Below are 22925 nucleotides of genomic sequence, written 5' to 3' on the forward strand. Positions count from 1 at the left end.
GGCCCTATTTTAGCCCAAAACCGTCAAATTAATCTAGTAAGAAAACAAAGCTTAATTGCGCGGGTCAGCCCGTTGGGGAAATGGCAATCAAAACAAACATTTTCTGATCATTCAAGTTCTTCTCTTTTCTAAAGCTTTATATACATTTTCTGATCATTCAAGTTCTTCTCTTTTCTAAAGCTTTATATACATTTTCTGATCATTCAAGTTCTTCGTTTTTCTTAAGCTTTATATTTTGTTGCAGTTTGATCTCAACCGTCTAATTTCTTGCGGTTTTTAAAAGAATGACATGTACGTTTGACTCGACCACAAAACATATAGAATGTTACGAAAGGACGCTGATATTAATGTAATGTCGAGATGGGAGTCCGGCTGAGATACTATCGATAGCACCAAGCGTTTGGTGCTATCAAGTTTTTCGCCGTTAGATTTAACTTTTTGACTATTTTTATCGGTTAGATTATACTATTAAACCAATACAACCCTAAGGGGCTCACATCATCTTAACTGTATATTTTTCATCCAAAGGCCGAAACCTAATAGCACAAATAGTTTGGTGCTATTAATAGTATTCCAGCCTAATTCTATATGGTTGTAGATGTGAAGGACAATATTAGGGTGATGAAACTGGGGTTGACATGATGAGCACTTATATAGAAGAAGAGGTTAGAGATACGATGGGAAAAGATTACATACCAATGGTGCAATGAACCTGGTTAGTGGTCTAATTGCAAGGGGAAAAAAGGAAATTGGGGACAAATGGTGCAATTAATCCTTTTTTTTTTTTTTTTTTTTTTTTTTCTTGCTGTTGTTGTTAACACTGCTGCTGCTGTTGTTATGGATGCAAATGCATTAGTTAGGACAATGCTACTTATCATTGCTCTTTGACACACATATTGTAATTTTAAAATAACTTCAGGTTACCGACTATTCCTAGAGAAAGTAGCGAAGGGCTTGATGGTTGGTACTCGAGACCCAAGTTCGAATCCTAGTTGATTAACATTTCAAGCTAAGTTTATTTCTAAATGAAATAAACGAAGGAGGTAGCGTGCTACCTATCTCTCAAAAAAAAAAAAAAAAACTTAAGGTTGATATTGTCCTCCAATGTAATCATTAGATTAGGACTTGTCATTAATCTCACACAATAATGTGATACTACTAACTTTTGATTAGTCCAAATTATCTTCTTGGAACTCTAATTACTACTTTAAATTAGGCTTAACTTCCACTACTTCTCTGTCTACTCAAGCTGAATTTCAAGTCTAAGTACGTACTTAAACACAATTACAAGGCCAAACTTCGTCTTCCTTAACATGATTAATTAGTAACTTTGGGAATTAGTATTCATTCCAATGTCAAAAAGAAAAAATCACACGATCGAGTTGAATCAAAGTGGATTTTTGAATTCATGACCAGGCTATATAAGCTAAAAATAATTCAATCTATTCTCTTTGGCTTTTGTTCGAGACACAATTTATTTAGTATTCGTGAATAATGATCAGATTTAATGCATCCTCCATCAATAATAACTAGTATTTTGTCGATATTTCCGCTCCAAGAAATCAAGCCAATTTGTTTGTAAGAGCAAAATCTCCCCCACTTCTTTAGACAAACTAATTATATATTAGCATGTTTTTGCTTTCCTTACCATCTCATCATGTTTTAGTTGAAGTGCATATATGCAAGTGGGCCAATCACTCACTCTCTCTCTCTCTCTCTCTCTCTCTCTCTCTCTCTCTCTCTCTCAAGTCAAAGTAGTAAAAAGACATCCCCAAAATCCCGGGCGACCTATTGTGTTAACAACAATGGCATGCATGTGCTTTGGGAGCTGTGCATTAATATTCCACTTCCAAAACAAAATAACAAGCTCAAGCACCTTACCACTACAATTCCTACAAAAAGTTCTATTTTTCTCCAAAAGAAAATGTTTTTGCTCACTTGCAGATTTTGATTTTAATCCCTCACGGGTGACTAATCTCACAAATTCGTCTTATTTACTCTGAAGTAAACAAAACTGGACATAACATTATTTTTTTCTGGCGCTAATATGGAACCAGTAAACTCTAGAGATTATCTTCAATCATTTATATATATATATATATATATATATATATATATATATATATGATACTACTCAAGGAGAGTAAATTTGTACTACTTACAGATTCTAAAGGATTTTTTGGGCCTAAGAGCAAAGTAAGGTTCCTTTTTGTTCTATTACTAATTAGGTGAGCATTGCCCAAACTGTGAGGTTCCTAAAGCAAGTAGAGATTATCATATTCTACAATAACCCATATATACCAAGAGTTTGTTCGTCTCAGGTGAAGCTTCTAAAAAAAATTATTCCAGTAGAAATATTCAAAATGTATTATCAGCTCTGACATTGAGTTAGCCACGTACTACTTAATTTACACCGCAGAAGAAGCAAAGGCCTCAGATTCAAACTTCTAATAAAAATTGTGAACTCCGTATTTCACAAAAGTTTAAATATATAGTAGAAACTAAGTGGTGGATTTCCATGATCACCCGCGCAAATGTTTTAAGCTAGATCTTAACATTTTTCTTATAAATATGTAATGTAACCTCAGGTGAGTGCCTTGGTGTTCCTTTTCACTACAACAGAATTAGGTTATAGGGACACATGTTTGGGACACTTTTGAGTAAGTGTCCCATTTATGCTAAAACTTAAAAAAACATCTACTTATGCCTAAATATAAAGTCCAATCCAACCAAAAATAAAAGATTACTCTACTCAACCCACCACACCCAGTCCATTTGACCCGATTACAAACAGAAAAGAAAAAAGAAAGAAAAATCAATTACCATCTTTTCTTCTCTCTTCACTCAATCCACTAAAATTCTAGACGAATAGCCTTTTCTGTCGTCCTCCTCCGCCACCGCAGTCAACGAGATAGGGTTTCGGTTGTTGCTAAATGCTTAAATAAGTATTGGTAAATTAGCAGCACTCTTTTAGGTTATAGCGACACTCTTTAACTGTCACTATATACCTAGCGACCCCACATATAGCAACACTTTTTAAAAGTGTCGGTAATTTTAGCTAGCAGCACTTTTTTGATATGTACCTATATTTAAAAGTGTCGCTATAGACCATTTTTGTTGTCGTGTTTCTTTATTTTTTGTTAACGTAACATATTGGTACTTTGTCCTTCAATAGTGGGGCTAAGAGAGTTGTAGTGACTTTGCGGGGGCACTAATATTTTTTTATGTATTAATTGCTAAAGGAAAAGGAGAGGAGAAAATTGGAGTGGGGTCATTAGCTTAATCAAGTTTGAATTTTTGGACTTCTTAAAAGCCCAAGTTTTGAGAAAGGTTGAACATAAAGGATACAATGACAAATGCCATGTTTCCACTTAGCTTGTTCTTATTATGAGCTTCACATGAGACCCACTTAAATATGTAGTTGATGCTATTTGCTTAGGCATTAAATTGTTGACCCTTTCTACCACCTTTTGACCCATAAAATTCCTTATTACCCTTGCAAAAGCTATAGTTCACTTGTTTATCCACTTTGATATCATTGTCTCTTAAATAATTCCTGATTATATGGACTAGCTTAAAACTTATGGTGCACAAATACACTAATAAATTTAGTTTCATGCACATGAAGGGGGAGACACACAAAGGATGGATTTTATTAAGGGGGCCAAAGAGTGGAGACCATTGAAGCTACAGATAACAAGAAAATGCCATAGAAGGAATTAATGTGTCTCCATTCATATGAAGTTTTCATGCAATTTTGAGACCATCCTAATTAACTGCTCCACCTAAAAGTATCACCTGGAGAAAATCTTAGTTTGTAAATGGTGCAAATTAGAAATATAATTAATTTAAGCAACTCAGCATGCATGGCTACATGCAAATTAATTAATTCTATGGTTAAATAAGATGATATATTCCCTTGAACTATCAATTTAACTTCTAGAACATATATAGTAATTCAAATATGAATTTATAACTAAAAAATGAACCAGTACCACACAGTGTCCCTTTTCCCTCCCAGGACATGAAACAACACCCATTTAAATACCCCTCATGGCCCTCTCTCCCCCTCACTCCACCACACAAACAACTTTTCACACACTCTCTCTAATATATATCCTTTCTACTTCTCCTGATCTTCTCCCCACCAAAATGTCACAAAACCCTCAAGGATACAACAACAGCCCCACAATTACAAATCAAAATGAAACCAACCCAGCAGCAAGTCACTACTCACCACCACCACAATCATCATCACCAACCTCCCCCTCAAACTCAAATGAGAGGAGATCAGGGAGGAGGAAACCCATAGAGCCAGGGAGGTTCCTTGGAGTGAGGAGGAGGCCATGGGGGAGATATGCAGCTGAGATAAGGGACCCCACAACAAAAGAGAGGCATTGGCTTGGGACCTTTGACACTGCCCATGAAGCTGCTTTGGCCTATGATAGAGCTGCTCTCTCCATGAAAGGAACACAAGCCAAAACCAACTTCATGTACACTGCCACAACCACTTCCCTCTACACTCCCTTCCACACTACTCAACCCTTGTTCACTCCACCATTAACAGTGGCCACTCCTCCTCCTCCTACTACCACACTCCCCATGCAGCAACCAACCAATCACAACATGCCAGGTAGTACTCATCATCATCAACATCATCAACATCATCACAATCAAAGTGGCCATGAAGGCACTGTTGAAAGTGACTTCTTTTTCTCTGATGATACCAAGTCTGGGTACTTAAGCAGCATAATCCCTGAGAGTTGCCTCATCCCCACTTCGTCGACGCGCGATCCTCAAGGCAAAGATACCACTGGTTGCATCCCCCATTCTCTAACAAGTGGGTCAGTTTTGGACTCACATAGTTGTGGTGCAATGGGTGCAATGAGCTCAGAGGAGTTCCCTACATGGGTGGATCATAAGCCCTTGTGGGAGTATAACAATGCATGTGGGCTCCCTACATATACATCATCAAGTGAACCTGCTTGTATGGATGAGTCTGGCTCTTGCTTGATGCAGGGTAATGCTAGTTATGGATCATATCCTCAGGGTTTGGAGACATACTCCTCGTCGTTTTCGTCTTCTTCGTCGTCGTCGTCGACCGATTTCGTAGACTTGGGTTATTCTCTTTTCTGAGATTAATTTAAATGGCATATGGAGAGAGCTTCATGGCTTTATTCAGTGTAAGGTGACTAGCTAGGAGGAGAGTTGTTTTTTTTTTTTCTAATATTCCTCAAGATGGTTCTTAACAAATTAAGGCCTTTATGTTCAAGTTCATGATATATATAAAATATATATATATTATCTAGAGTTAATGCAGTGGTTTCTTTAATGAAATAATCTTTTATGTATCTTAACCATCTCTTCTAGTTCAAAGTGGCATCATGAGACACGGGCTATAGTGCAAGAGGAAATTTTGTAATTTAGCCAAAGGAAAAAAAAAAAAAAAAACACTAAACAATTTGTACAGTTTAATTAAGAAGCTATTTTTTGTTCAAATTAAGAACTAGGAAATAAATTAAGTGCCACTAGGTAATAAAAGGACTCTTAAATTGATCTTCTACCATATCTTACTGAAGTTACTTAAAATTTAAATTTAAACAAACTTAATAGAACATAATTAAAGTTAATAAAAAAAATTAATTAACGCTAGAGGAAGGGCTTGAACCTTCGACCTTGTGGTTAACAGCCACACGCTCTAACCAACTGAGCTACTCCAGCTCATTAATATATAAACTAATTTTATTTATAAATAATAATAATCAGTGCATTAAGCTTGAAATATTACACTGAGAATGCTCCATTTATCGTAAGTTGACTTGCGTGTAGAGCTTCAGAGCTTCTGTACAAGCGCTTTGAGCAGGGGTTATTTTGAGCAGCTCCAAAATCTTTGTCATCAAATCATCTTCAAGAAATTTACCAAATATGCAAACTCTTCAAGTAAATTATGGTGACATACTGAACAAGATACATATACAAATATTTATGCATCGGAACAAGACCAAAATAATCAGTACATTCAAATCGAAATTTATTTCACAAACCTAATGGTAAAACTTCGGACAGTCCCTGCACTACCCTGATATTTCAATGTGTACCCTGCACTATCAGTCAAGATATATCAAATAATCTCAAGTAAAAAGTGATTCCGATATTGGCACTTTACAGTAGGTCATAACAGGCCCATAACAAGTTTGTTTGATTTATTTATAGACCAATCCACCTTCGCTCAGGAGGATAAGACGCTCATTGTGTAGTTACATATCTCATGTTCGAATCCAGATTGAGTTTAAGATGAAATTTTAGTTCTTCACCAATAAAACCAATGCAATACCAACTAAACTAAGCAACCTAATTGCAATTAATAGCTCAGAAGCGATATTGCCGCCCAACAATTGGAAATTCATACACACACACATAGCTCTACAATTTTTCTTTACCAAAATAAATAGCAAATACTTGCTTTGATTAATTGACAAGTTGCGATAAGAAGTGGCTTTGAACTTATCAGAGCCTTTTTCTTTTCAAACAGTTGTAAATAACTGGCTTCCTAGGGTGACTATAGCTGTTCCGTCGCCCATAACTGTCGTAAGTGTCATCTCCATCTCGAGGATCCTGTCGAGCTCCGCTACGATTTCTCTCATCTTCGGTCGTCCTCTTCCAGATGGATTCAAGCATCGAAGAGTCAAATGAATTAATTCTTTCATCCCTTCAGAAGTAAAACTGCTTCCTAATCTTTGGTCGACAAGTTCGTCTGAACTGAAATGTGCTTCCACCTAGCAGTAACTAAAAAGTGAATACAAGTACTTCAACAAGAAAGCAAATATTTGGAGTTAGCAAGATGCTATTGCTAGGTCGCATAATGTACCATACAGTTTTGCCAGTTGCAACTTTGGTCTTCACCTCTCTCAATTGTACTAGTAGAATTACTTAGTTGTCTCTGAAAGAATACAAGGACTTTTAACTTTTGCAGTTCTTTGTCTAAACAAGCTACAAATGGTCAAAAGATTCATTATTGAGGATCTTACAAAGAGTAGAACATACTCCAAATGTGCCCTTTTCCAAAGGGCAGTAAGCATGCAAGTTTTCGGGATCCAGACCAGTCCTTGAAAGAGTTTGGGCACTTTTCGATCTGGTCCATTATTGCAAGTTGATTTCATCACTCTAGTGGATGATGATATTTATCAAACTTTCGGCCTTATTTATATATTGTCAGATTGTTACTGGAAATTTGTCCAAGTTTCAGGATTCTTTTTCTCATTTCTGATGCATCGTCAAACTGTTATCCTGTTAAATTCTGTCACTAGTTGTTTCATTCTGTCACCTCCCTTGCTGTTATATTGCATCTCGTATCAAACGTTTTCAACTTCTGGGTACTTTTTGCTAAGCTACTTCAAGATTCCAGAAGAAGTACATTTTCAAATACTACAACCATGAAATAGTTTTTTTTCAGTGCAAAATATGAGAACTCCAAAGTCTCTGGTAAAGCCTCTTCATATTGGAAACAGCTTCTAATCTGAGCTCAACTCAATACGTTGGAACAAAGTTTTCGCTTCAGTTGTTATTTGATGCAGCCACATGAGAATAAACCTCACAGGCTGTCACATCATCCTCAGCACATGCAGCAGAAGCAAAAAGAAATGAGCGAGTTGTCATTCAGTATATTCTGCAGTATTCTCGTAAGGCTATATGATAATATAAAGCAAAGGAAACATAAAACCAACATTTCATTACTAGAAAGGAAAATTTTTTGAGTGTTGCATTACCCACTGGACCAAGCATTCCTTTGGTTCTGGAGGGATATGGCGCACAACTTCTTGGCCAGTAATGAGCTCCAAAAGGAACACCCCGAAGCTGTAGACATCACTGCTTTCAGAAAGTTGCCCTGATGAATTTACCCTAAGAAAAATGAGAATAGTCATTTTACTGCATCAAAACTAGGATAGCAACTAGTGATACGTCAGTAAGCTTGTGGTATTGTAGCTTAACTATATAAAGTGCCGGCGAGTCACCCGAATCCGACCAAAGTGGCGGTGCCGGGGCGTGACATAAGTTTGTAAGATGTCTTTTTCTTGAAATAGCTTGTGAGAGAGCTACTATGGTTCGCAAAAGTTCTTCCATGAGGAGCACTTTTGGGACAAGAAAGTCATACAAAGAAAGGGTAGAATGCACTATGAAAGATTTGAATGCTAATCTTTCCTTCTCAAAGTCAATGCCAGAGAAATTTGAAACTTAGCAATACATTACATTGGAGATGATATAGGGCATTTGATATATCTAGAAACTAAACCCATGGTTACTGGATGATCTTTCCTGTGTATCAGCCACAGACAAAAATGTGTAGTGCCAATTGAATAAGCCTCTGAACATTCCCTCAACCAAAGAGCAGAAAGTTAACTTAGGCTATCCTAAACCTTGAAACAAAAAAAAAAAACCTGCACCACCTGTCGAAATTCTACTGTGAAATCAGTTGTCCTTTTGGTAGAAAAAATTCAAAAAGAAAAATCATGAATTTCAAACATCAAATATCACCATTAACTCCAACGGAATGTGTCCTAGCCCTTCTTGTGCATGCCTGTACATCTATACATATGTTTCATGTGCGCGCGTGATTGAGTGTGTTGCTGTTGTGCGCATGTCAGGATTTATGCATGTTTCTATGTACATTCATACAAATAGATGTATTTCTCATGGATGTTACAAAGAAAGATTGGCATATAGGCCAATTGTTTTCATATGGTCTCTAGATGTATCGGTGGAACGTACTCTGGATCCAGGAAGATATTGCAGCCAGATGTGTGGGATGAACCAACACCTTCTGATCTTTGAACTAATCTAACAATTCCAGCATCTGCTACCTTCGCAATGAAGTTCTCATCAACCAATACATTACTTGTTTTGAAGTCCTTGTGTACCAATGGAGGTGCTAAACTATGTAAATGGGACAAACCTGCAATTTAAGATAGCATTAAAATGTCATTCGGATACATTAAGTAGCTTTGGTGAATAAGACATCAACACCTTCTTTTCTTCTTCTTTTTTTGGAGGGATATATATGTAAAGGCCCCTCAATGTTGATTTATTGATTTTTGTCCCCCCCCTGGGAATGGAGCAAATGAAAAAGGTTCTGTAGTTGGTTACCTTTGGCTACTCCTATGGCGATTGAAAGCCTTTGCTTGAACTCTAACCTTGTTACTGAATCTCTGCCGGTATCTGCTAAATTCAAAGTGATTTAGAATGGAAATTAAAATCTAAATTCAATGGTTTAGGCGAAATAAATATTACCATATAGATGACCACATACACTTCCATTAGGCAAATATTCAGATACTACCATTTGCAGCCCACCTTCCTGGCAATAACCAATAAGAGTAACAAGGTTGCGATGCCAAATATCTGCTAGTCTCTTAACCTGCTTATCATTTTCACGCTGATGAGAAACAGATACAGCAAAGGCTAGAGGATATAAAATGCGACTTACTACTATACAATTTAGGTCTCCAACAAGCTGAATTTTGCAATTAATAATGTTAATCTGAATAAAACATCTCAACTCCAACCATATTCTCAAGCTGATGTATACTAATCGACAAATATAACCAAATACACCATAGTTGTGTTTATTATTACTGTGAGCACATTCACACTTGATAAGATGTCACAAGAGCGTAATAGTTTTTTTCTCTGATTTGTATACCAATTTCATTTCTTAAGAAGCCCATAGATCTTATTCAGAACCATAAGCACAAAAATATTATTCACCAAACAAGAACAAAGCCTAGGGAATATAGCAGGAAACTTCGTTCAGTAGATTAGCATATACCTCTTCAACAAATTCCTGTTTCGGAGAACCTAAACGCCGTTTGATTGCCACAATTCTGCCATCAAGGAGTAAACCTTTATACACCAAACCAAAACTACCGGCACCGACGAGATTGGACTCGCTAAAATTCTTCGTCGCTTGTTCTAACTCTTCGAGTGTAAACGGCCTAGCTCCTTGATGTTCAATCACCGGACCGCAACTGGCAGTTGATATGCGGCCCCCCCTATTCCATTCCACTGCCCATATTTATTCAGAAATATTAAAACCACTCAAATACATAAGAAAGTTCAACAAGAAAACTTTGACAATTGTTGTACCTAGAGTCGAAGGGTCGGACGAACCGGTGTCGGAATTTCTATTGGAGGGGATTCTACGGCGGAACACATAGCAATAATAAAACCCAAGAATAATCACTAAAAATGCAAAACCACCTGCAGTTGTTCCAGCTATGGCTGCAGAGGACCAAAACATCTGGCAGGGAGCTTTCTTCTGAGTATGAAAAACTGAAACATTGAATCTGAGGGAGCAAGAGGGAAAGCTGCGGCACTGGCGACGAACAGTCGAATTGAACCAATTTGTTCAAATATGAAGAGTTTTTTTTAATCAGTACACTGCATCAACAGTAGGAACACAAACAAGTGACCCTATCTGTAATTTAAACACAGAAGAAGAGAAAATGTCATGCAGTGTTCCTCATGAAACAGCAACTCGAAGAGCGGTAGCAGAGAAACCAAGCCAGAGAGATTCTCAACCTGCATTCATTCATACATGCATAAAGAGAGAGAGGGAGAGGAATCAAGGGGGGGGGGGGGAACATAGGGGGGAAGAAGAAGACACAAGGCCTTTTTGAATTGATTGAACAGTGCCCACTTGAGGTCACTGGGTACTTGAAGGAGGGAGAAAGGAGAACAATCAACTCAAAGGGAGGCCACAGAGAAGCACATATGGGTTTCTCTCTACCCCACATGGCCAATGGATCTATGTGCTCTTTATATGTCAAAGGTGATTCCCCCATGTGTGTGTGTGTGGGTGTGGGTGGAGGTGTTTTTGGTATACACCACCCTGTGGAATCTCCTATCCAGAATAAGAAAGAAAGGGAGGGGTTGTAATGTTACCAACTGTAAAAATGTGGGGTTTTTACCAGCAACAAGTGGACAGTGGGAGGGGACAGTGGCCTTTTAATTGGATCAGAGAAAGGAAGGCAATTTAAGGGCAGAGGGAAAATTTGATAGAGGGTTTATATTATACCCAGAATCTCTATAAATCTCAAAGATTACACTTCCCCACCAACATGCTGCCACACTCCCATGGGCTCAAGGTTTTCCTTTTTCTAGTACTAAAGGTTGAGATTCTGCAGCCTTTGAGATGACTGGGGGGCAGTGGGGAGCAAGAAAAAGCCCTTCCCCTTTCATGATGTTATCATAGACTACAACTATTGCTCCCAATCCAGTGAGATTAGAGTCTCTCTTTTAGAAAGAGAGAGAGAGAGAGAGAGAGAGGGAGAGAGATCCCCTCTACAGACACTCCATGAGTCAATTGGTGGTCTAGGTGGGGAGCCCTGGTGAGGTGATGGGCTTGTTGTTTGCTGTCTTTTGCTGTAACTGTCCTTATTACTGTGTTGGTGATTCTGCTCTCTGTTTGCTACATTGGCTGGGGATGGGGGGTACCTGGAAAGCCAGGGTGGTGTTGTCATGTAGTGCAGATACATGCATACATGAAGAGAGAGAGAGAGAGAGAGAGAGAGAGAGAGAGCAAAATGTTGCAAGCACCTAGTGCACCACATCATCTCTTTTATCTTAAGGTGATAATTGCGAAACTTGGGATTTTGTCGTAAAGGGCTAAACACTTGGTTCTAAAAAATTTAAGTCGAGGCTCAGCGGTCGGTATTGAAAATAGAGATTGGATTGAGGACAGATCACCGGTCTGCGCACCAGCTTACGCGGTGCAGCAACAGCAGCAGGAGAGAGAGAGAGAGAGAGAGAGAGAGAGATGCAGAAGTGGGAGGAAAAAGTTGGACAAGGTAAGCTTTTGGCTGGTGAAACTTTTCTGAGTCTTACAGTGGAAAGTGGGGCAGTTTATGTGAAAACTAGAGGATGCTGGGAAGCTGGATAAACTATAAAAATACTGTTTCCCTTGGACATAGACTCAGCATTGTTTAACATGATATAGGGTTTAGCCTCACATGGCAAACTAAACTAATATTTTGGAAAGTAATGAGTACTCAATTATGCAGTAAACCTGAAGTTTGAAAATGGGAAAACAACAAACTAACAATCTTTTTTTAAGGTTTAGAACATCAGTAAGAGCAAGAAGGGTAGTATAAAACCACCAATTAGTTGTAGCTAACGACAAATTTATCAGTTAGTTTGGCGAACATTAAGTCAGCTATTAGGTGACCAGGTCAGAGATTACATAGGCCAATTCCAGAACAAAACTGGAAAATCTAGCGGCTTAAAATGCTATTAAGATAAAATGCAGGTTTGGTAATGAAGATCAAACAAATTTTATTTCAATTTGGTTGTTTCCCCCACTCTTAAGTATTATCAGTGTTTGAAATTACCAAATATCATCCAGTGTCATTCCTTATCATGCATGTGTATTCTCTATTTTCTTTTTTTTCATACGAATAGCCGTTAAATATTATTTAGAACGTTGTGAATTAACATGCCAGGTATGAGATATAAATATACACGGAAACAATCAGGAATGGAATGCGCAAATAATATGCCATTAAAATAAGGTCATATAAAGTAAAATACACATTAATAAAATTTCTTTTATAGTGTTATTTTCACTTGAAATTATTAAAATATGCTTATGCATAAATGTAGTGTTGAGATTATACAGAGTTACTATGTTCTAGTTGTGGGCCACGTTCTGGAATCACTGCGACACCAAAACTAGTATTTCTCTTCTTGCTAAATTTGCAGCAGATGCCCTCATAATCGATCAAGATGCAGAACAACTGTTAGAAAAGCATTGCAATTTAAACTGGTTTGACCAAAAAAAGTGCATATATAGCCATCTGATCGAGGCATAATGAATCTTTAAAAGTTCCTTACCAGTGACCCATCATTTGATCAACCTAGTTGGCATTTATTAAATTTCACATGAACAGTAACAGGCCTCTTTATTTACTTATTTAGTTGAGCTTCAGATGCTGTACAGAGCTTAGCTTGTGGAGGGTCCACAGTCCACAGAAGTATCCAAAGGAGATTTCAAGTTGACCAGAGAATATCATAGCTAAATACAACTAAGACAAATTGAAACACATGAGGCATCATGTCCCACTGGAGAATCCAATGACTGCCACAGCACAAATACTTATCGAAAAGGGCAATTTCCAGGCTGTAACTTAAAAAGAACATAGTTGTGCAGCGACAGATAATGTGTTCAAGATGCAAATGTGTGCTGCAAATTTTTATCTTGGGGGTAAATTGCACCACAAATCATTGAACTTACGGCAAGTTTCGTTTAGGTCGCTAAACTTTGATATCTACTTAATTAGGTCGCTTCTTTAAACTTTCGCTTATCTAACAGGATAATGATCTGATATTCAATTCAATTATCTCAACTAATTTAGCTAACTCAGAGTCCTAATCCACATTATGCTTAAGAGATGAGGTGACTGGATCAACTGTAAGAAATTTTAGTGATCTTTCGACATACATAGGAGTAACTTCATTGAAATAGAGTTTGAAGTTGTGCACTTCAATTATAGCAAATCTAAGATTAAACCAAGTGAAGCTTTATGATAAGTTAAATGACCAATCTCTTTGTTTTTTCAGCTTTTGGGGGCCAATGGCATGCTATACGGAAAAGCGTGATCCTTTATTAGAGTGCATTATATATTTATATGACACGGTAAATCATGTCGAGTCGTACATCTTCGTATATTCTGATAATGTTACTACCAACTGTAGTAAAAACTAGAAACAAAAGGACTTAGCTTAGCTTTAGAGCATATATCAAAATGTCAATAATTAAATTATCAAAATGAGAAATTACACAAAATAGCAACCAAGTTAGATCTAGCTAAGACTATACCATCACTCAGATGAAAGAAGTTATGAGAGAAAGAGAGAAGCCACCCACCAACAAGATGAGCAGTTGAGATCCAGAGCCATATCTTCCTTTTTGGGATGGACAGGTCATAGCACATGGTCATAGACAGTTGATGGTCCTTGTAATTCTGCAGCAAATAACAAGGAGATTGCTATCACAAAGGCATATGTTTGATAGATAGATATGGACATAAGGAGTTCTTTGATTTTTGTGTTACACTGCATATGTATCAATCACTAACTATATTTTATGAAAAATAATCTGTGATATATATATCACTCTCAATGTTTAAACAGTTACAGATTCCTACTATGGACAAAACATTGGATTTGTTCCCAAATCTTTTGCCTAGCACAGAGAGAGAGAGGAGGGAGAGAGAAAGAGAGAGATGCACTGCCAGTTTGCATGTGCAGTCAGCAAGAGTACATGCATGCATGAGTACATTGGTGAACTAAACTGTGGTGATGTATATATGTATGCTCTGTTGGACCTCAACAGCAGAATAAATGTTACATTGGATGAGGGTTATGAGCTCTTTTGGATATTCTTATCATCTTCTATACATAAAGAGGGCTGTGATCACACCGTCAAGAAGTGATTTTCACACCTGAATCAGTAATAAGTAATTTAGTAACCATGTTTCCACTCCCATCTTTTTGTTAATGAAACTATCAAAGCTTAATAAAGTGATCTTATTGAAACAGAAATTGATATTCACTCTTCAATTGCAGCAATAAAATTTGGGACTAATTTAGTGAACAATGATATAATATACCTCAAGAGTTTGAGGCAGCTGACAAAGACTTCACAGTTAAAAGAGCTGCCTCAACTCGATCCATAATAAGCGCGGTTTCATTTTCGTAGCAGAAGATGATAAAAATTCCAATGTTCACCAATTCGAAAATAAGAAAATGCTATTTACACACCCAAAAGTTGGCTGTAAATTTCATACCCAACACATTCAGGAGTTTAGACAACCGTTTTGATTTATTAATACTTTAAAAATATGGGAGTGATGTGACAATTATATTAAGCAAAAAACAATTAAACATGCACACAATTATCTCAATTTTGTATTACAGATAACCATCAATAAGCCAGCAATCTCAAACTCAAGAAGCAGTCACATAAAACATGACTCAGATCCAAATTTCACATTCTGAACCCAAAACACGAATCAAGATGTAATAAAAATTAAGTCTAGAAGAAAAGGGCAAGCTGCTAGATAACATCATTATTGCAGGAACTTGAAAACAGCGAAAAAAGCCGATTTGTTTGCGTATGAGAATGAACCAGTATAATTACAAAATTCTTCACATACATGTAGCAGCAAAATCATTCAAGAAGAAGAATACGGAAAAAAAGAAAAGAAAAGAAAAGAAAAGAAAAGAAGATCCTGTAGGGAATTTAGAAAGATCACCTTTGTTTTATCTTATTAAAAAGTAGAGAACCATCATTTGTCAAGAAGAACAGGTTATCGCTCTCATTATTTGAAATTGAACATGTGGATGTTTATCCACCTTCCCCTGCGTACCCATCCAAAAACATATAAATAACTAAATAAACAATAAAACATAAGAAGAATCCCATACTACGTGGGTTCACTACCATCCCTATTCATTATCTTTTAGTATCAGAGACAAACACTGCAGTGATCTTACACTAAATCGTGATCTTACACTAAATCAAAATAGATAATAGTGTCCTTTGCCAAGATCAAAAGAAGCAACTTAAAGTATATAAGAACCCATTTCTGGGTAACTTCGTGGTGGACGTAATCGAGAATAATCTCCTTGAAGAACCCATATATCTGCCAATATACTGAGAGAACCAGTAAAGAAGTAAGCATGTTTGTCTTTGAGACAAGAATCAATGCCGGTATAAGAGCATATGTGATCCTTTGAGAAAGTTCCATTCTCTTTATCTTGAGGCTTTCTTGTGCCAATCCACTTTGCCTGATTTTGCTCATGCTTCCTTCCAATGGACTAAAAGCAATGACCTTTGATGAGTCGCCATTCTTTGGAGTCGAGAAATTTGGCTCTCCAATTCTAGCAGCTGCTTCACGGACATTCTTCAAAATCTGTTCGGTTTACATTTAGATGATAACAAATTGAGACTGACTAACATGAATTATATTCTACCAAATCAATGAGAAACCTGAGTATTGTCTGCCTGATGTACCGCAGCTCCACTCTGTGCTCTCGTACAGAAGAAACGTGGTAAACCTTGCGCCGCACTAAGCTGGGAATTTTGTTCATACCCTAGAATCTGCACGAGTGAGTAAGCATCAAAAACCTCAAAATCAAGAAAAGAAAGGCCACTGAAAAAGACATAATCTACTAGCATCAACATCTACTGTGCCTTGATCCCAAAAATTTCAATGTGGAAATTGTTGACTCAAGGTGCTTGCCGGCGCTCCGTTACTTTATACTATTGGTTCCACGAACACGTGCACATACATATCTGAGGTGGTAAAGTTACACATTCCAACAACATCTTCTTTTCACAGTACTGCTCTAAGGAAAGCAAAATTTACCAACATAATTAGGGCATGCAAATAACTGAACAAAATTAGCTCAACTTCATCTCTGAGGAGTACATTATAGGATGTAAACGTGCTGTATACAAGAAATGTACCACAATACGTCTAAAAACTGAAAACTAAGTAACTCGGAAGCTTAGTGTTTTAGAGAATTTATCGAATTCGCATAGTATATGACTAAGGACTATAGTCCACCTCTTGGGCCAATTAAAGCTGACATGCCCAGACGCGTGAGAAGTGCTGATTTTGTCGAATATACAAGTTATTATCCATTGTTCTCCAGCTTAACAGATTGGAAAATGGTTATTTCAACACAGACATTTGAATGCCAGAAGCAACTCATAACCATCTACTAATAACGTACAACAAAACCAGATGTTTTAGTCATAGATGAGAACAATAGCATGCAAGAGATAACGGAAATAAAATGATATCCCAAATCAAGAGATACAACGAAAGACACAAAAATCATTAAATAATGAAAGTTTCCCAGGTTTTTACAAAGATCAACTTTTTGCAATGACTGGAACATATTTCCGCTAACCTTTCAATGTAAATCAAAATTGAGTTGAGCTATATTATTTGTACAAAAAGCAGAGCACTATAATGAAACAAGCTACATAATAAATCTCAATTAAGAACAGCTTTATCAGAATGTGAAATATTTACATATATAAAAACAACAAGGAAAACGTTCTCCTGCTTCATAAACCATGCAACATCATCAAAAACGATCCATACAGATGTGATAAACTAAAAGAGCGACTAGTAGTCCATGAAAGAGGTGACTGGATTAACCCTCTTATCTCCACATCTCTAAATGTGTAAACCTAAAGTTCCACGAACCAATCTTTGGTTTTTTTTTTTTTTTAAAAAAAAAACATGTTTTTATTGATGTTTTCCCTGAAAACTCCCTAATTTACCATCTAAACACCTTTCACCTCTCCTTCAAATCGTCACAACACCCAACAACCTAAATTCCTCACCTTTTCTTCATAAATGCTCTCAAGTACTCGTACCCTACGATGCATCATTAGGAGCAAAAGAACACCTCGGTTCGACAAGAAGGAAGGTGAGACGCGTACCTTGCCGAGGCTAAGGGGGGAGCGGCGAGAATAATCAAGCGGCGGGGGAGTGGACGATAGGAATGAGCGCGACGGGGAGGATCCAGCGGCGGCGGCGGCGGCGGGATCGATCGGGAGAGAGAAGAGGGCGCGGAAGGAGCGAGAGGAGGCCGGAGAAGGATCGGGGCGAGCGAGGTTTAGGGTTAGGGTTAGGGTTTTGGAGCGAGAGAAGAGGCGCCCGGCCATTGGAGCGTGAGCTTTGCTCACTCGTCGTTTCTCGGGCGTAAAAGAAGAAGAAAAAGAAGAAAAAAAAAAAAAAAAGAGACAGAGCTTTCCAGAAGACAAGTGAAGAAACGGGAAAGAGCTCATCACTCACGGTGGGGATCAACTTCTCATTCTCATCGCCCGTGAGACTATAATATCTGCCATACACGTGGACTCATACTAAAAATCACCAGAAATAAATAATAATAATAATATAATAATCTGACCGTCTATTATTGTCTCGAGATACGTGCATTGCCACAGATACGACGAAATATTCAAATTTTTTTAAACTAATTCTAGATTTACGTTAATTTTGTCCCAAATCTTAATCAATGAATTGAAATTTAGATAATTTTTTCCTGCAAAATTGTACGCAAAAAAAAATTTCGTCACAAATCAAATATGCAAAGAAGTTCGGCTTACATAGCGGTGTTATTTTCCGTCCTTCGTATAAAATTACAGAAATTTATATATTAACCACCGATATAATATGCATTAAATATTATCATTCATAAAAATAAATAAATTATTTTTTAACATATATATATATATATATATATATATATATATATAGCTAGACTGGAATATATCTGTATCACGGAGGTCTCCGTGCAATCAAATTATTTTCAATGATGTACCTTCCAAATTGACGATCAGTTCTGTTAAACTTGATCTACATTATTTAAAATATTTGAAAACTAAATTTTATAATTTTTCGATATTATTTACTTTTTAAACGAGTAGTCTAAATATGAATGATCGAAAATAAAAATTTCATAAAAAATAATGATAAAAGACTTGAATTTAATATCAGAAGTACTAATCTTACTCTAAATATTGAAAAGAATTTTTAATAAAAAATTCATCAGATTTGAATTGTTTTATATCGTTAAATTCACAAATGCATCACATCGACTATTAAAATTGTCAAATTTAAAACCTTTTGATAACTAGCCAAATAATATTGGAAAATTATAAGATGTAGTTTTCAAATACTTTTAATAGTATAGATCAAGTCTAATGAAACCGATCGTCGATTTGGAAGCCGTATCATTGAAAATAACTTGGTAGCACGAAAGCTTCCGTGCTACCGGTAGTATACCAGCCTAGCTCTCTTTCTCTCTTTCTATATATATAGAGAGAGAGAGAGTTGATCTAGAATACTCTCAAAAGCACTAAGATATTGGTGCTTTTGAGTTTTTAATCCTTAGATGTAGAAATGTAGGGTTGGGATAACGGTGATAGGTGGTGGTAGGTGTAATAGTATTTGATCCAAGAGATATTAGTAATTAAGGAGTAGATTCAAGGATTAGAAACTTAGAAACGCCAAAGGATTAGTGCTTCTAAAAATAATCTACCTCAATTATATATATATATATATATATATATATATATAGGCTAGAGCTGCTATCCTATTAATAGGATTGGAGCACTTGTCCTATCAAATTGTTCTTGATGATAAAGATTCTGAATCAATGATCGGAACCGTTGAAGTTGATCTAGAGTATTTGAAATATATAGAAACTAAATTTTAGAATTTTTAAAAATTATTTATATGGTGATCAAAGTGTCGTAAAATCGATAATTTTTTACGGCCTAAATGAGCCGTTTGCTTGTTTAACGGTGTAAAGCAATCCAAATTGCTTGAATTTTTGATAGAAAATTCTTTATACTATTTTAGAATAGTAGTTTATACTTGATTATACAATTCGAGAAAGTCTACCTCTATTTAAGAAGCGATATTCATTTAGACATTTGTTTCATTGTTGAACTCTTTTAATGAAACTTGAAATAATAATTTTTAAATATACAAATTTAGTTTCTTAATATTTTATGTGTAGATCAATTTACAGAGGTGTCGATTATCAATTTGAGTTCCTCGATCATACAAAACAACTTGATACGGAAATATACGCAATCCATCATAGGATAGCAGCCAGACCTTATATATATATAATATATATATATACCTATATATATAATACTATAGACAGGAACTTGACATCCTTGGCCTCGATGGAGGCATCAGACACTCTCCCAGCGTGAGAATATGTTCGATGCCGGTCCGCTTCTGGAAAGACTTCTGCAGCGTCCCAGGTCTTCCCTTGGTTGCCCCGTCCAAAGTATGAGAAGCTGTGCTGTTGGAAAGACGCTTTTGGGAGAGGACTTGTGACGGAGGAGCTTATCTGACAACTCCAACCCACCATCTGCATGGACAGACTCGAACGTGGTACCCAAGAATTAGTGCTTCAAGATTTTCAGATTTCCACTGGTCCATCCCCCAGGAGGTTTCTGCAGAACTTGCTTGTAAGTCATTCCAGTTCCTCGAAATGAATGTTAGCGTTCAGACTCACTTCCTCCCTTTCCTTCGTGATACTCCAGCTCTGTATCTTGGCAGCCTCAGACAGAGCTTGCTTCTCCTTCCCTTTGAGTCAAAAAATCAACCATTAGCAGCCGACTTGCTCTCGATGGAAAAAGTGCCACGGGGTCTGAAGTTTGAATCAGGCAATTCCTGAAGATCGGGCATCGTCAGTGGTGTGCAAGTCCTGTCAATTGCCATCCTACAGAACCTCTCAAGGCCTTCATACACAGAAAAGGGGAACTCAGAATACCACATCCCACTCAAGTCTTAAGAGTATTGGCAGTTATGGTCTCCCACGATAACCTGACTCTTTTTCAAATTCGATAAATGTTGGTTGATCGTATATTTCATTACAGTTATATGATTCAGAGTATCATTTCCTATTTGATCCCTTTGAATTCCATATTCGAAGTTGCGATCGGATCTATTCATTAAAAAGAATCGATTCGATACATATATATATATATATATATAGTTTTAAGCTGGCAACAGTTTTTTGTTTGGTCCTTGGATTGGGACATGGCATGGCCAACATGTTATGTTATCATTGATTATATGTTAAACCTTTGTCCCAATAATGATTTAATATATTTAAAGCTAATGAATAAGAAATTTCCACTAACCAAATGAGCTGATCATTTTGAACATAATTCAAAATTCCAAAAGAATTTTCCAATGGAGCAAATTTTTTATGTCCACACTTGTAAAAGTATAAAAAAAAAGTAAGACACATTTGAATAAAGATTTGAGTATCGAAACAAAATTATGCTAAAGTGTGACAAAATTTCTAGCATAACCTGTTAAGACTAATTCTCAAATATATATTTTAACTAGACTGTATATTTTGTGGATAACATGATATCAAAACCACTTCTAAACCTCCATTTCAAAAGGTTTGGAATTTAATTATCATATATTTAATTATGTTGTCTTTTTGTGATCTTTTCAACCAGCAGCATATAATATGATTCACTTCATATCTGACATACACATAAATAGCAATGTTAAGACTGATTTTATACTAAAAAGCTAATCTATACTAAGAATATAATCCAGCTAAAATACTTCGAGACGTATCAGGCGGATGATGCTTTAGAATTTTAGCCCTTAGATCCAGTTCTTTGGCCCTTGGATCATTCCATTTAATCAAAGTTTAGTTGATGGTTGGTGAAATATCATTGATCCAAAGACCATCAATAGTCAAAATCTTTCCATCCAAGAATTTAAACAAGTAAAAGCACCAACGAATGAGCAATGCTATAGATACACTCTAAAATAATATGTACATCTTATATTTATACCATCCAAGAGCTATTAATTTTTACTTGTCACATTAACCTTTTTTTATTTTACTACAAATTATTTGAAGTTTTATCAACTCTAGGATGGGGATGTAAGATCTACACGCACCTTTTTGGATGTACAAAAAGTTTTTTCCTTTTCGTTTTAGGGTTAATTGAATACTATTTCTTATAAACATATCAAGTAGCAGATATATTTCTACAAGATTCAACTTTTTATTTTTATCCCTACAAAAGTCCTACAGTTTTCAAATATACTCATACTGTTAGGATCCGTTAGAAAAATATGATTAACCATGATTAGTGAATTAGTTAAATGAACTTTTTTATTCTTCTTATATTATTGAATAAAATATTTTTTTAGGAGGACATTTCTGCATAATTGTAACAGTTGCGCTTTTGTAGGAATATATTTGTAAGAACAAAAATATCGTTTTGCTTATCTGCTGTTAAAAAATAAACAGTGCTCTAACGATAACAAATCAAAAGGATAAATATAAATATCACTAAACTTTTGTAGAAATAAAAATAAAAAGTTAAACTTTATATAGGAATATATTTGTTATTTGATATGTTTAGAGAGAGAGTTGTTTACACTTAACCTTATTTTTATTATTAATTTTTTAAATAGGATTCGAATTTGGATGTCTATTATAACCTCTCAAATTGGTAATAATTTGGATCTATCATTTTCAATGGTCACATTGTATGCCAATTGTTCACCTTCCAAGATATGCAACACATCTGAGAATGACAAGTGTAGTACCTAAACAAACGTTTTTATTGAGTGGATGGGAAAAGAAAGGGAAAGCACTTTGCTGCTATTTAAAAACTCTCGATTTTATTTATATTTCAATTTGTAAGTTTTGTATTTAGTCCCACATAAAGCAGCTTTTATATATATATATATATATACTTGAGCTCCTATACTTTTGAAAGTAACAAGACATTGGTGTTTGTAAGTTTTTAGCCTTTAGATTAAAAAATATGTGGTTAGGATGATGTGGGCCCCCTAGGGTTGAGTGGGTGGTTGGTTGAATAGTATAATCTAACGGGTGTAATGATCAACAGTGCTGATCTAACGATTAAAAACCTACAAGCACAAAGTGATTGGTACTTTTACAAGCACCACAGCCGGACTCTATATATATATATATATAGAATTAGGCTGGAATACTATTAATAGTAAAACGCTTTTTTCACTATCAAGTTTTTAACCCTTTGATGAAAAATTGTAGGATCAGGATGATATTAGTCGGTTAGAGTTGAGTTGTCCCCCTAGGGTTGAGTGGTCTCCACTGGGTTATAGTATTTAATCCAATGGTTGAAATAATGAAAAGAGTTGATCCAAAGGCTAAAAAACTGGTAGCAACAATGAGATTTTGCTACTAATAGTAGCCCAGTCCAGCTCTCTCTCTCTCTCTCTCTCTCTCTCTCTCTCTCTCTCTCTCTCTCTCTCTCTCTCTATATATATATATATATATATATATATATATATATA

The 22925-nt window shown here is 36.1% G+C and overlaps 3 protein-coding genes and 1 non-coding gene across 6 annotated transcripts; 1 reads left to right on the top strand and 3 right to left on the bottom strand.

Moving 5' to 3' along the window:
* LOC109708710 (ethylene-responsive transcription factor ERF086-like) lies at positions 4153 to 5136 on the top strand. The gene has a single exon (XM_020230525.1). It carries the CDS (start codon positions 4153 to 4155, stop codon positions 5134 to 5136), a length of 984 nt encoding a protein of 327 aa, XP_020086114.1.
* TRNAN-GUU lies at positions 5648 to 5721 on the bottom strand. The gene has a single exon. It is a non-coding gene; the product is annotated as a tRNA-Asn (tRNA).
* On the bottom strand, positions 6183 to 11962 carry LOC109708521 (probable serine/threonine-protein kinase At1g01540). 3 transcript variants are annotated; one of them, XM_020230306.1, is made up of 8 exons: positions 10965 to 11962; positions 10141 to 10575; positions 9824 to 10059; positions 9286 to 9412; positions 9142 to 9213; positions 8767 to 8950; positions 7767 to 7899; positions 6183 to 6776 (listed from the first exon to the last, which is right to left on the bottom strand). In XM_020230306.1, the coding sequence occupies exons 2-8, from the start codon at positions 10292 to 10294 to the stop codon at positions 6525 to 6527; spliced, it is 1158 nt and encodes a 385-aa protein (XP_020085895.1). In that variant the 5' UTR covers positions 10295 to 10575; positions 10965 to 11962; the 3' UTR covers positions 6183 to 6524. The 3 variants fall into 3 exon arrangements, with proteins under 3 accessions (XP_020085895.1, XP_020085894.1, XP_020085896.1); XM_020230305.1 differs by lacking the exon at positions 10965 to 11962 and having other exon boundaries at positions 10141 to 10616; XM_020230307.1 differs by lacking the exon at positions 10965 to 11962 and having other exon boundaries at positions 6580 to 6786; positions 10141 to 10616.
* Positions 15292 to 17816, bottom strand: LOC109709686 (succinate dehydrogenase subunit 4, mitochondrial-like). Its single transcript, XM_020232012.1, has 3 exons — positions 17516 to 17816; positions 16046 to 16156; positions 15292 to 15968 (listed from the first exon to the last, which is right to left on the bottom strand). Exons 1-3 carry the CDS (start codon positions 17738 to 17740, stop codon positions 15564 to 15566), a joined length of 741 nt encoding a protein of 246 aa, XP_020087601.1. The 5' UTR covers positions 17741 to 17816; the 3' UTR covers positions 15292 to 15563.

This window comes from Ananas comosus, linkage group 4 (genome assembly GCF_001540865.1).
Source record: "Ananas comosus cultivar F153 linkage group 4, ASM154086v1, whole genome shotgun sequence".
In the NCBI taxonomy this organism is placed as follows: domain Eukaryota; kingdom Viridiplantae; phylum Streptophyta; class Magnoliopsida; order Poales; family Bromeliaceae; genus Ananas; species Ananas comosus.

Excerpts from the sequence above, each read along its gene's own strand:
- LOC109708521 (XM_020230306.1), bottom strand. The coding sequence starts at position 10,294 with ATGTTTTGGTCCTCTGCAGCCATAGCTGGAACAACTGCAGGTGGTTTT. Across the intron at positions 9,214-9,285 it reads TGTATGTGGTCATCTATATG|ATACCGGCAGAGATTCAGTA; the intron begins GTAATATTTATT and ends TGAATTTAGCAG. Across the intron at positions 8,951-9,141 it reads CGCCATAGGAGTAGCCAAAG|GTTTGTCCCATTTACATAGT; the intron begins GTAACCAACTAC and ends CTTAAATTGCAG.
- LOC109708710 (XM_020230525.1), top strand. The coding sequence starts at position 4,153 with ATGTCACAAAACCCTCAAGGATACAACAACAGCCCCACAATTACAAAT.
- LOC109709686 (XM_020232012.1), bottom strand. The coding sequence starts at position 17,740 with ATGGCCGGGCGCCTCTTCTCTCGCTCCAAAACCCTAACCCTAACCCTA. Across the intron at positions 16,157-17,515 it reads CCCCCCTTAGCCTCGGCAAG|ATTCTAGGGTATGAACAAAA; the intron begins GTACGCGTCTCA and ends TCACTCGTGCAG. Across the intron at positions 15,969-16,045 it reads ATCAGGCAGACAATACTCAG|ATTTTGAAGAATGTCCGTGA; the intron begins GTTTCTCATTGA and ends TAAACCGAACAG.